This window comes from Cyprinodon variegatus, unplaced genomic scaffold (assembly GCF_000732505.1).
Source record: "Cyprinodon variegatus isolate N-32 unplaced genomic scaffold, C_variegatus-1.0 Scaffold26, whole genome shotgun sequence".
Classification (NCBI taxonomy): domain Eukaryota; kingdom Metazoa; phylum Chordata; class Actinopteri; order Cyprinodontiformes; family Cyprinodontidae; genus Cyprinodon; species Cyprinodon variegatus.
Window position 1 is genome coordinate 723,745 of NW_015150479.1, and position 14,347 is coordinate 738,091.

Consider the following 14,347-nt stretch of genomic DNA (forward strand, 5'->3'; position numbering starts at 1 on the left):
TGACATTATGTGTTTAGGTAAGACAGTCATTTGATTTATTTTTCTCAAACCCATGCTTCAAGCATGAGGTCCTGTTATGCAATTAGTAGTTTGATAATAAAAGGAAAATAAACATATTTAGCCCTGAGATTACATTTTACTCCTTTCATCCCAATGCACCAGAAATATCAATGTGATGTATACAACTGTGACACATCATAAGTAACACAAATACTTCAATGTTTCACAAGATGTTCTTCATTCTTTATGTTCCGACCCAAGTAAAAAAACTTTGTTATATATTTAAACATAGCGAGCGAGATAAGAAACAACGTGACAAGTGCTTTGGTTACAAGTCTGTTTAACACTGCAGGAAGAGAAAAAGCTAATCCAACTTAATCATACGTCTGCCTTGTAGAGGAACACCCCTGTAGAGACAGACAGTTATCCTCATTGTTTATTTAATCCTTTCACTAAAACGTCATTTTACTTTTGAGGATTAGATCTGTATCTTATTTTAGTCATGAAATGCAGGCTAGGAATGCGCCAAATGACTGCAACATTAGCTGTAGTTTTTTTCCCATAAGTTACCATAACCTGTATCTAATACCAACTCTAAACTGTTAAAACAGTGTCTTCTTAGTGATTTGTTACTCTGGCTTGCCTGCTCCTTTTCATCTGCTAGATAAACAAAAACACAAGATGGATGCATACTTCTATTTTTTTTTCCTAAAGTTTGAGCATATATCTAAAAAAAATATCTAGCTGTATAATGAAGTATTAAATGTGTTCCTATGCAGGAAACCTATGGCACCTTCACAATGTTTGCTACCCCTAGTAATGATGTGTCCAAAAGCAATATTATTTTTTATTTGTTTTATTCTAAAGGCCATTATTTTTACTGAACTCTAGCACTGAGCTTTGGAGATGTTTTACATCTCTCACTATAATCAGTTTAATTAGAAATATACAAAAGTGTTCAGCCTTCATATGATTAAACTTTTCATTAGTTTTGCTATTTGGGCAAAAAGGGGAAATTTAAGAGAGTATCTATTGTCTTGTAGTCATTTTCAGACCTACTAAGGTCAACAATCTTTTGTCCAGTTAAAACACTTGAAGTCATCTTGTCTTCTCCATTTTCGTAGGAGATAATTGCTAATAATAAAGTTTCTAGCCTTTCATCAACTTATAAAAAATCCATTAGGATTAGATCAGTTGATAGGAGATTTGATTTTATCAAACAGAGTACATAACAGCAGTAAAAAAAATTAAACCAGCTTATGCTACTTCATAGCTTTTGCTGATGTTTATTAAGTGTTTTCTAAATAGGATGGTATCATATTATATACCATTAGCATTAAGGCTGTTTCCAAATTTCTTTACAAGGTTGCTAAAAACTTTTGATCCAGTAGTTTAACTCACAAGTATTAGATTTTATCCTCTTTTCCCTGGTAAAAAAAAAACAAATATTCACACCACAGTAATGCCTGCCGTATACTTCTAGATCTTATCACCATTTAGATATGAAAGAAGCTTGTGATTTGAACAGAACTCAATCTTTTTTGATGTAAATTCTGGACTACTAAATATAAAATATTAAATAATTCACTTCATGTAATTGGTCTGAGGGCTGGTAGGGGTTATTTTCTCATATGATGACAAGATTAATATCTAAGATGATGCAGTCAGAGTGAGCCCTACAGACGATTGAAATCCATACATAAAAAATATATGAAAATATATATGAACTCAATCATACAAATTCTTATCATACTTTCAATTGCTTCTTACAACTATGAATGTCAGTTTGGGCAATGGTTTGTTATAAAGTGTAGAGGCTTTTTATTCAATATCACTCATCTTATTATGGATGTTTCTGGATGTTTACTCTTGAATAGGTTTTTAAAACTATAATCCCCCCTATGACAATTTCCTTCCACCCAGGATAAATCAAACAGGGTGTGGGTCCCATACTGCCAAGAGTCAGTGCATGCCTGCTGTCTCTGTGTATGCTGAGTTTTTCTGAGACATGATGTTGCACCACACCTCAATATATTTTCTAGCCACACCTGCTCCCCTTGAATGCATATGCAGCTTAAACTTTGACACAGAAAACAGACATGTTGTTTTTTTTTCTTTAGTACCTTAAAGTCTTGATGGAGAAAACTTTGTAGCTTGAACCAAATTACTCTGACCTTAAGTAAATTATTGCAAATTGCACCATTAAATCTTACATGTGTTTGGGGTCAAGTAAATGTTAACATTTCCTAGAATAAGCGCACTTTCTTTTGTACGGTTTCTACACAACAGAGCAACGATAAACAGAGGTACAAACCTGAGAATCTGAAGTTCCTCTTTTGAGTTTTGTAACTCGTCATAAAGTCGCCTCCACCTTAGCAATGCCTGCAGGTCAAACTGCTCTGCTGTCTGTGGTAGAGGAAGCTCCAGAAAAAAAGAAAAAATAGGGAAGATGTAAAAAAAAAATAAACATTAGATTTTTACTGACAACGGTAAAAAGAAAGATGACTAAATCTAGAATGTTTCTGACTCTGGTAATGCAAAGGCAAAGTCTGTCAGAATTAATTTCCCATTGACAAAACTAACTTAATTTTTTGGCTAATAAGATTACAAATGCAGACTAGAAAGGAATCATACTGATATGGCACTACAGGAAATTCATATGAGGACTGGGCTTTCATGCATCTCAGCTCTTGGATTATAAGTCATAAAGTTTTGCAAAGCCGCACAGAGGGGACCCCTCCCTGGTTTTGTTGTACAGATTTTTTCCCCAATTCCTATTTTTGAGTGCTTTTTTACAACTGTAGGTTTAATGTTAGTTGATTTATGTTATGGTTGGAAGAGGAAATGCCTCCCCTCTTATGCTGCTTGGCCAGCTCCTCTGACGTTCAGCCATTTTTGCTCCTTGCTTCTTTCTTTCATGCACCATTTCCCTGTAGGATTGCTGAAAGATGGATTTTACTATTGTATGTTATTGACAGCAGCATTCAAAGTGTATCCCAACCAAGAACATGAAATGTGGAGATCATGAAATATTGTGAACATTTTTGAAAAGAAAAAATGTAATGTGAAACTTTGTTACTGCTGTTGCATTACGTCAATGGGAAACAATTAGAATCACAGAGTTGGATGTATGATGACAAACATGGTTGCATGTTTGCATTGATAGTCAGCACAACTGCCACATAGTCCAAAATGTTTTGATTAAATATGTTTCTAACGGACCAATTCTCAATAGCAGACCAAATACCAACATCTAAAATCAATTACCTCTAAACAACTTTCTGATGCTACAGCATTTTTAGAGTAGAATTATTAATCGTCCATCATGATTATTTTTTATTTTCATTACTTGTAAAAGAAATGTGCAAAGACAAGTGGTGCTGCCCTCTTTATCAAGTCAACTTTGTCTTTTAATATTAGCATGATACTCAGTAAGTCATTCAGTAATACAGCTAGTTTTTCACTGTAAAAAAATCCCAATGAACTGCAAATGAAACATTCCTTTAAATAAAATGTAACCTTAATTTGATACTGCAGATTTAGTTTGTTACTGTACAACATATTACTGAGTATATTCTTCTGGCTACAAGAAGCATAAAATACATCAATAGAAAATAGGACATAGGACATAACCAATGCAACTGTCGATGAGGGAACTATACTTGTTGTGCCTGGGCCCAGATAATATCCTCCAGGAAAGTAGCAAAGCCTTCACTGATCCACTCCTCTGTCCAGTCTCTGGCTCCAATAACAAGGCCAAACCAGGAGTGGGCAATCTCATGGCATATCCTGGAACCAGTCAGGGACAGCTTGTTCAGCTGGGAAGAAGGACATTCCTTGCACAACACACTCTGGGACAGGAAGATTATATGGGGGCTGTGGAAGACAAAGGACATGGAATCTGAGACTTAGATGTTTCATGATTGAGGACATTAAGGAAGTAAGAAAGACAAGTCAAATAAAATTACTGGTTATGGAGAAATACAACATAAAGACAGATAAGGACATAATGAAGCTCCCTCCAACACAATCAAAGAGTCGCTGAGCTACCGCTCCACACCTAGGATTACAGTAAATGAAGTCCTTGCACGTCATGCAGGAAAAATCCACGTGTGTGTTCCTACAAGCAAAAGATCAGCAAACTGCCCATTCTTTACACAGTTACACATAATTATATTTAGATGCTCAGGTCATACAGCAGGCATTCATGCCAAAGCCAACCGTTTTATAAAAAAAAAAAAAAAATTAGGCAATTTACTGTAGGAAGCTTTAGGGCTTTTAGTCAGAAACATTAGTTTAGAAAGAGAACTAGTTTCAATCAATCATTAAAAGTTCCCCTATGTTTTCTCCTGTAAAAATCTTAATACAGGTAAGATATTGACTCGTACACTCAAACAAACCACTGATTAGAGAATCTTTGTGGATATGTTTATGATCAGCTAACACAAACCGGTGCTTAACTGTGTAATGACATTTTTTCCCAATACAGATCTGAAGTGTGGCATGAATATCTATTTAGCTGACTGATTTAAATGCATGAAAACCACCTTCCCTGTGTCTCATTTTACTTTTTGCAACTATTTTTTTTCCCAAAAAACCTACAATTTGATTTTGTTCTCAACACATCTATATGCTTTTATCTAAATCCATACATTGTAGCTCTGTGTGATCGTTTAGGGTTGTTGTCCTGGTGGATGGTGAACCTCCAGCCTAGGCAGCTTCTCTTTATGCTTGAACAGTTTTCTTTCAATGATGTGTCTGCATTTAACTCTAAATATTTTCCCATTGCTCTGACTGACTCACATACCATAGCAACATGATGATGCCACCACTGTACTTTACAGTTAAAGCTATCTGTTTTGTATTTCAGCAAAAAAAGCTCTGTTTACTGTATGTTTTAACTAACTTGAATGTCTTTATCCATATGTGTGCTATCACTCCTGCATAGCTTGTGGAAAACTTTAAACATAATTGTTTAAGGCATTGTTAGAAAAGTGACGCTATTATTGCCAGCCCTCTATGGCAAACAGATTTCTGTGTGTATATCTATTAATAACAGTCACGTCAACATATTCTGCCCATCTGAGCTGGACTTTGTTTACACATTTGTGGCTTTTTTACAGAAATACATTTTTTTTTGTAAAACAATCTTTTTAACTATTTGATTTTTAACAATTTTTAACTTCTTTATAACGGTCAGTTATATAACATCTCAATAAATTCAGTAATTCAATGAACAATACTGTAATGTAAGATTATCTTGCTAAATGTGAGATAGCTTATTCTTAAATGAAATAATCTTTTTATCCAGAAATCCAATAGATATTCTTGCCATCCACATTTCCTTTTTTGCATTTAAGGATTTGAAGTTGAGATTTGATCTGTTTAATGTCTGCACGCACCAAGATTTTTACTGCTGAGATAAGCACAGAACCACGTCCTATTGTTAGAAGAGTTCTTGTTAGGTTTCAGTGGAGGGAAAACTTTTATATTTTTACCTTAAGATCAACTACAATGACAATTATAAGTATTAATTGATGTAACTTATGTAGGCCAATACAAGTTTACTTCAAACAGATATAAGTACTTAAGGCAGTTTGGGTATTGATTAAATCTACACATGATCAAATCACTAACTCTGTTACTAAATATATAAAATAAGGTTTTTAATTCCTGCAAAAATGAGAAGTTATTTTGCTCTGCTATGCTGGGAAAATGACAGGCAAAGGTACTGACTGACAGCTATCAGTGATCCAGATTTAAGCCTACATGTAATGTGTTTTTCAGCTCCATTTTTCTGTCTCATCCTTATAAAACCAAACTTGGCAGACATTCTGTAATTTGGCCGTCATACAGCCAGGCATATAAAAAAAAAAAAAAAAAAATGAATCACCAAACAGTTTTAAAAAGTCAATAAGGATCTGTTAAGAACCTGTTTGGACAGAGTTAAACTGGGCTGACAAGCAATGATGTACAGTATGTACTGTAAGAGGTTTCCAAACCTTAAAGTTACAACACCCTAAACTCAAGAGAAGAAATAACCCAAAAATTAAGGAACAACTAAAGCAAATACAAAGACTCCTTAGAGGTCCATAAATACATGGACACTTAATAATTTATAAATTATTTACGATAAAAAAATAAATAAATCTCCTTGGTTGCAGCAGATTGAAAGTCCAATAAAAGGATATATAATTTTAAGAGCAACAGTAATCCACAGAATAGCTATGCTACATCAGGAATAAAGTAGGAAACCGAGGGACTCAATCATCAGTAATGAGACACCGGCCATAAAGCAATAACAGATGACATACTGTGCTTTGAAACATTGTGAAAATTCCACTTTCATATCATTCCTCATATGAATGCTTTTATTAGTTAATAATCCAGGCTCTAAGCTTTTATTTCTGAAATGTGCTTATAAAAACAGAGCTCTACTTTAACATCTATCAGCAGTTTTCTTTAATGCTTTTTTACATAACAAGCTCTGAACAGCCTGAGGGGTAAAGGGCCACCTTTCCATGGAACTTTCTTTAACGAAAGAATGGAAGAGAGGGGTCATCAAGGTGCAAATAAATGATCTCCTTCTCCCCAAGCTCATTAAATAAAATACTGTCCAGAGATCTTTTCATAATCTCCTTATTTTTCGGTGTCACAAGAAACATTGATATGACACATTCAAGAGAAATTATAGCAAGCTGCAGGTCTGTATGTTGTCTTATTTTCACTCAAATGGGTATTTTACCAAACTACGAAGATAGATTTAAAGAAGTGAAATCAAACACATTTTTAAGCAGCATCTTTTGGAACATGGCAACGAAGACAAGGCCATGAAAAACAAAACTTTTAGGTCGTCATAATCTAAATCAAGAAATTACAGTACTTGCAAAAAAGAAATAACTGATTTTCCATGTGATTGGCCTTGACTAGCAACTGTCTGTGCTGGCACTCTCCAGCAGGTATGCCGTTACTGAAGAAAGAAAGTTAAAGTTACCTGTTATAAGCTTGCATTATGCAGCTTCCTATAGAATTCATTTCAAGGACACAGACACAAGAATCTAAATGTTGAAAAACATAAACAGGGCTTTTCCTAGGCTTTTTAGATATGAGGGAGCAGCATGGGGGGTTGGGGGTGGCCTTCTAGGCTACAGCGTCTGGCAGTGTCCGCTGCTTCTGTTCAGTCTACCAACTGGTATCATCCTCGTTCTCTAGGCATGGACTGAACTGTCAAACCAGACGGCGCTGCTTCAGACACCCTAGCCATTGCAGTCGCTGCCACTGCAGATTCTGTCATTGTTTGAATAAATAATTTTTAAGTCCTCCACTGTCAGTCTTGCCTGAATTCTGGGTCCTACCTTCTGAGCCATTACAGCTTAACGTATTTTAAAATTCTTGTTTCTATAATCTTTCTTAGTTTTTAAATAGTAGAGTCCTGGTCAATAGTGGCTACTCGTTTCTGCAACATTAGTTTTCATATGTCAGGAAAGCTCAAAATAGCTATCTGAAGCACTTTTTTAAAGTGTTACACATGTTATATTGCAGTCAGTATCAAAACTGGGGATCAGCTAATGGTCACAGTACTGCCGCATCACTGCATCCCTAATTTAAACTCCTGAGACTTTTTTCATTTACCTTATACATACACCACTGCCAGTTAGAGTTAATCTATAAGGGAAATTAAGCTTACATATCCTTACTAATGATGAAAGCTATAAAAAGACTTTTTGTCATTAAGTTAAAATCAGCATCTTTAATAAGCATAGAAGCTCTCTTCCCCCCCAACATAACCTAATTACAGTGACAAGATAAGCTGATTATAGAAGAAAAGAAGTGAATAAAGAAGCAGGTCAGGTTGGGCCTACAGACCTGTTTGGAGGAAAAACAGAATCAGATATCTGAGGAACACCACTACCCTTTATTTCCCCCAGGACTCTTACATCAGACAAAAGGCAAGCTACAGCTTTTTGTTATTTAGAAACACGTCAAAATCGTAGAAAGAGGGTCTTATGGGCATTATTTCTAAGACAGCACCTCTTATCTAATTCCCTGTTTTTCCTCATTACACAAACAACAGCTCTCACTGGAGCACAGGATGCTAACATTAGCCTAATAAGTTCTCCTTTTTAAAAGCCTAATCTTCTCCCTGCACAATTGGATAGGCAGTTCTTTGTTGTCAGTTTCAGCAGCGTGTCTGGGTGCGTCTGTGTGTGCGAGGTAGCTAGTGTGAAACACAAAGACAGCTTTTCAGAGACGCCACTTGCACATGTTCCTCTGAGGGAGAAGGAATCCATCACTACAGTGACAAATCGTGTCATCCCACCACGCTGGTGATGAATAACAACAGCATCTTTCACGTTCGCTGACACACTGACTGGCTTTAGCTGACATCAGTGATCTGCCAGGGATACATGCATGACAACATCTTACAGATTCCTGCATACATATCACCACTATAAATATGCCTTTCATGATTATATAACCATGATTTTTTTATACCATGATAAACACTCTACAATAACAGTCCTTTTATGAACCAATCCATAATTTAATGTTTAAAAACAACAATCTTCAGTGCTGAATTTGGTTATTCTGATTTTAAACTAGCTTCAAAGATGATTATTTGAACTACGAACAACATTTAAATCAAACACAATGTTTTCATACCATATAAAGCAGGATATATAACTACCAGCGATAAGTAGTGTTAGCAAATAGCTCTCTGCTGGCCTTCCCCAAAGTCTAAATGAACTGTGTTTACATCTCAAGATGGAAACTGTGAAAAAAAATAATATTTTGAGTACTTTTTTTTTACCCGGAGGAAAACCAACTGTGTTACAGTTGCATCAGCACTAACTTTTTTTTTCTGAATGCATCTATAGCAACTGCAAGTTGCTATAAATTGTTGGAGGTGTTATTATTATTATCAATAAATAAATTTGACTTATATAAATCTGGTCAATTCGAATGGAGCTCATACAAACCAGTAAATACTGCAGTTTGTGTGTAGATTTCATAGTGGCACAATGCTTGTTTTGTTCAGGCTGAAACATCTGAGCTTTAACTGAAAGGTTTAATCTGCTGCAAAAATTATTTTTTTGGTTGTTGTTTAATTGATGTGATATGACAGAACCTTAGCAGTAGTTTCTTCCATTATAGTATTGCCTTGCCTAGTTCTGATAGAAAGGGCAGTTGTTACATCCTAGAAATCATTTCCTACAAAATAGACTGGTGTGACAAGATATATTTGTAGTTCTTACTGGAAGGACTGGTATACAGTAAGTTCCTACTAAGGGGCACGGTGTGACAAATAGATATCAGTACCTTCAGGAAGCACTAACGTCACATCACAGAGACTTTGCTCCTAATCTGCTCATTCTATTTACTCTGTATTTTCATTTGGGGCAAATCTGGTGATTTAGACATTTTACCCAAAGTGGATGTACTTTATTTTGCCACTGTATCTATTTTTCTCAGACTCATATTATTGTTGCTGAAATGCTGAGTAAATCCAGCTAAAACAGACAAGGAGTGTATCTTGCTGAGAGATATGTTAGCACTATTGCAGAGAACTTGTGCAGTCTGACCAGCCCCAAGCATTTTCAATGAGTTCTAATGCTATGTTCAGAACGCACGTTATAGAGGCAGCAAAAAAGCGCCTGCTGCTTCATTTTTTATGCTTGTACACATTAAGGTCTGACCTGCCTCGAGAGCATCCATGATGCTTCTGAAGCTCATCCAGTAAAGTGGTTCCAGATGCACCTGATGCTCCTGTGTTCAATGGCAGAGAGCGGCTTTGCTATATTTGCTGATACAAGTGAGTAAAAAATAGTTTAATAGTTTTTTAAGTCCAACTCAAAATTTCATCTGTGCAGTCAGTTCATCATGATTACAACCCTGCCTTCAAACAGTATTTCGCTGTCGGACCAGCACGAACCCCTGTACACCAGCAGTGCTCTGTCACTGGAAATACTCTTTAATGGCAGCCTCTTGCCCGGTCGCCTTTTGGGGTTTATCCGCTACTGTTCGTGGTGGCTGGAAGGAGATGTTAGCGGTAATCCAAACTGCACACATCATAAAAGCTAACATATATTATGCTGGCAGGTTTTGACATTTTAAATTAATTTAGGCATCAATAAACTGTTTCAGGAGAGTGTTTATAATGATCTGCATCAGCAGTACTGTGTCTGTCTCAGTGCCACTTCCCAGATCAGCTTCTCTTATTGGTTGACGCGACGCCTCGTGCAGCAAAAGTTCAATTTTTCCAACTCCAACAACTGCTGCTTATGAAGCAATTGCTCATGAGGCGCTGCTTCAGCTGCTCAGATGTGTCAAGATGTGCTGCTCCTGCTGCTTGAAACGCGCTGCAGGACCTTTTAATCCACTTGATGCACGTCAACCATTGCTATGGTCGGAACATAGCATAAAGGACACAACCTCAGATTTTTCGGAAGCTAAATCGTACTTGGTGTGTTTGGGCTTCGAGGAAATGAGGAACAGGTATGAGGGGAAAATACTGAGTGGAGAATTCAAGGCAGGTAAATAATGAGCACAGCAAACTAAACTAGACACAAACCCCAACAGAATTGCAAACCAAGGGAAAAATATAATAATTTTGGATGTAAAAAGAGAACTAAATAACAGAACAAGAGAAATAAGTGAAAATAAATTGAAAAGGATAAATAAGAAACTGAAAATTAAAGTAATAAATTCATTTTTGAAGGTGTACTGTATAAACAAGGAAACTATCAAAACACAAACATAAATGAAAACAAAATTTAAACTTTTACTTTTAAATTAGTATTTTTTTTTTTATTGGTCTAGTCTGAGCCTTCTTTTTCAAAGCTTGTGTACCTTATTTAAGTGGGAAATACAACATATTATTCATATCTCTCTTCCTTTCTCTACTCCGTGGGTGCAGGGCGATTTGCCTCCTGTTTTTAACAGGAGCTTTATGCCTTGTTGCATTTACCTCCTCCTCAGCTTTATGCAACCCCATGATGCAAAAAGTGGAGAACTAACTATTCAACAGGTGTCAGGATTGTATTTACACAAAAAACACATTGTAGTTAGATTAAAGATGCTGATTTCTGTGCTTCCGTTTAGAATAGAAAATCCTGTTTTTGTCCCACAATGGGGAAGTTCTGGTGTTTACAGCAGCAAAAGTATTATAGAAAAAAAATATGGATCTTACAAAATTGTATAAGAATATACATTAAAATACAAAAGGTAGGGTAAGAAGTTGTAGAAGAGGAACATGCTGCTTTTTTTACATGAGGAAATATGACTAAACTCTGCTATCTCCCATGTTATTAAACTGTGGATGCTCAGTATATTTGAATACTTTTAGGGGATACCTCAGCTATTTCAAGCAGGAAAGAACAGTACAATTTATCGTCAAAGATAAGAGCTTTCAGGCTGTTAGGCACAAATGTCTGTAGGGATCTGTTATTGATGTTTGCATTGTAGTTAATATATACCAAAGCTTCACACCTCAACCATCCAAACTGATAATGCTGTCATTACTACAACAAGGTTTTCTTGGTTTTGAGTGACTAGCCTTCTACAGGGGAGGATTCCAGCTATAGGTCTCCCGTTATGGCAATAAAGAAAAGAAAAATAACTTTGCAATTCATCAACACACAGGTAAGTACAGCAGCAATCACATCAAAGTTTTGTCACCTTAATCTGCATGATATCTACTATAAACAACAACAGCCTTTCAAAATATATCACAAATTTTAGTTTGATATCTTGGAGCTGGAAAATGTGTCAACTCATACAAATGCAATCAAAAGCATGGCTGACATTAACGGTGCATGAAATCAACACAAGTAACTTCAATCTTCATAAAAAAATGTTCATAATTTTTGTGATTATACATGGACTTGCCACTAATTGAATGACACCTCTGTCATGGCCCGAAGGGGTCTGCAGGAATATCGTATAAAACAAAAGTTCAACTTTTCTTATTTTCAACATCGTCACATTGTTTCGCCACAGTTAGGGTCATTACATCATCTCTATTCATCTTTAACACCACGACTGGAAACAAAAATGTAGTTCAAGCCAACTGCAGGGGAACAGGAGATCAGGATTTACCACACTATCCTCTGGTTCTCATGGGAAACGCTGTCTTCCTTTAGGGAAAACAATACAGCACCAAAATAAACCAAAACTGAAAGTTCTGTAGAACTGCTCTATTGATTCATGTTAAAGGCTGTGCCCGAATGTCCGCCCTAACCACTATATAGGGCACTATATAGTGGTTATGGCATTTTAAATGAGTGTCTGATCATATAGTGGATGAAAAATTAGAGGACTCGAAATTTCCCAAAAATGCACCTTGAAAGGTAGTGATCGTCAATAATGATAGGACGAGCAGATATATCCCAGAATGCTTTGCGAGGAGAGTTTTCCTCGCATACTATTATAAGATTTGTTGTTACAATGGCAGCTATATTTCACCACAGGCTGTAACTATCCAACAGAGACAAATAACAAAGAGGGCACAGGCACCATGCTGGGAGGCAGAGTCACATCACCAAGTATCGAAAAGTAGTGATAATCTGTCCAAATGATTCGTTAACTGAGTTCACTATAAAATCCACTATATAGTCCCCGCTCTGTATAGTGATTAAGGAATTTACGGTTAGGGCAGACGTTCGGACACAGCCAAAGACTTTTTTTTTTAAAGAGAGAATAAAAAACATGAATACACACACAAACAGACATTACGTTTTGCATATCCAGAAACATCGAATAAATTGTTAAACAAAAATCCACTGATAGGAAAAAGCATAAAATGGCTATTCCTCTGCTGCCAGAATGTCACTTGGTTTTCATACACAAAGTATAAACTGATAAAAACCCTAATGTACTTTCAAACATTACTACCTCACAGCTCACACTCACAGCGGGTAACTAGGCCCTGAGCTTCAGAGGTGTGACATAGGGCAAATCTTCAATTTAGTAAGAAACAGATTGCAATAGTGTGTTGCTGCTCCATCTCTCCATCCATTATTCATTCCTCAATCCATCGTTACTGGCTGCAGGCCATTTCTCCCCCAGTGGGACATGTCCATGCATAATGCAGCAGGGGCCCTATCATAGTCCTGTAAATGACATCCACAACCCTGCTCAGGCCAGTGCCAGGACACCAATAAAAACGTCCCACGAGGGAGAGATGGACATGGAAAAAGACGATGAGAGTGGTGTGTGTCTACTAGATGAGTAAGTCAAAGCTTAATAATACGCTGAACATCATAGTAAATACTGGACAGTACTAAAATATGTTAAGTGATTACAGGTAAATGCAATATGATATTTATTAATGGTAAATGATGATGAACATTCAAAGGAGGATGAATGCATCAAATTAAATATCCAACAGAGCCCTTCACATCATTATCTGTATATCATATGTGAAGATATGCTCCCAATGTCTAGAAATGAGAGAAGGCGCCCTTAATGCTTCTTTTTCTTTCCTGCACACATTTATTTCAGGTACAGTACTATTTAAAATGAAATTGTAATAAAGTTATATACAAGACCTAAAAAGAACTCGTCCACTCCTTTCTATTCACAAAGGTTTTAGTGTTCTTTTAGTTTACGAGAATAGGCTTTGTCTCCCCTCACACTTGGCCAGAATCTGAGGGCTATTTTGGATACAGGACCTGATTTGACCAAACTCCTACCACCCTTCGTTCTGTTTTAACAAGTCTGACTTCAAATGTCTGGCATTCCAGACTGGCTACAGAGCGGTTCCCTGCTTCCAGACAGGGACCCACAGGGCTAGTCCAAATGCCACACCATATAGGGTCTGATCACATGCCCCTAGAGAGCTGCCCCACCCACACACCTCATAGCATCAGAGCCTGAAAATAAAAGATGTGAAGATATAAGCGAACAAGGGTGAGACTATGCTCTAAAAGTTTAGAGAAACTAAGGCTTTGTACTCCACCACAAGGCTAAACATGTTCTAGGAATCATTGATAACAGATCTAGACGGGTATAAGTCATCATTGGTACATTACTTCACCAAGTTGCAATAACTGTAAGATGAGTGTTACAGAATACCCAAACACAAACATGTGCGTTGAGCCAAAACCTACTTTCAATTTGAGTCAGCTGTGGGGTTTGGAAAAAAAAAAAACATTTACAGGATACAGATGGAATTTCCAAGTGAATGAATGTATGCAGGGTTGCTAAACAAACTCTTTTTTAAAGCAGTACCTACTATTATTTCTGGGATCCCTCATTTTTTGCTCCACTGGTTTGCCTTAGGTGAAAAAAAATGCTCTTTCAAAGATTCATTGTGACTTTTTTGACATTAATGATTCTAGCCCTT

The 14,347-nt window shown here is 36.5% G+C and overlaps 1 protein-coding gene across 5 annotated transcripts in view; it reads right to left on the reverse strand.

Moving 5' to 3' along the window:
• LOC107098244 (chromosome unknown open reading frame, human C9orf3) overlaps window positions 1-14,347 on the reverse strand; it is a 121,664-nt gene that overhangs the window by 72,887 nt on the left and 34,430 nt on the right. For all 5 annotated transcript variants that reach the window (XM_015395801.1, XM_015395811.1, XM_015395819.1 and 2 more), the window contains 2 exons: window positions 3,663-3,876; window positions 2,315-2,421 (listed from right to left, as the gene is read on the reverse strand). In XM_015395801.1, coding sequence (XP_015251287.1) covers window positions 2,315-2,421; window positions 3,663-3,876 — 321 coding nt within the window. The remainder of the gene's footprint in view (window positions 1-2,314; window positions 2,422-3,662; window positions 3,877-14,347) is intronic.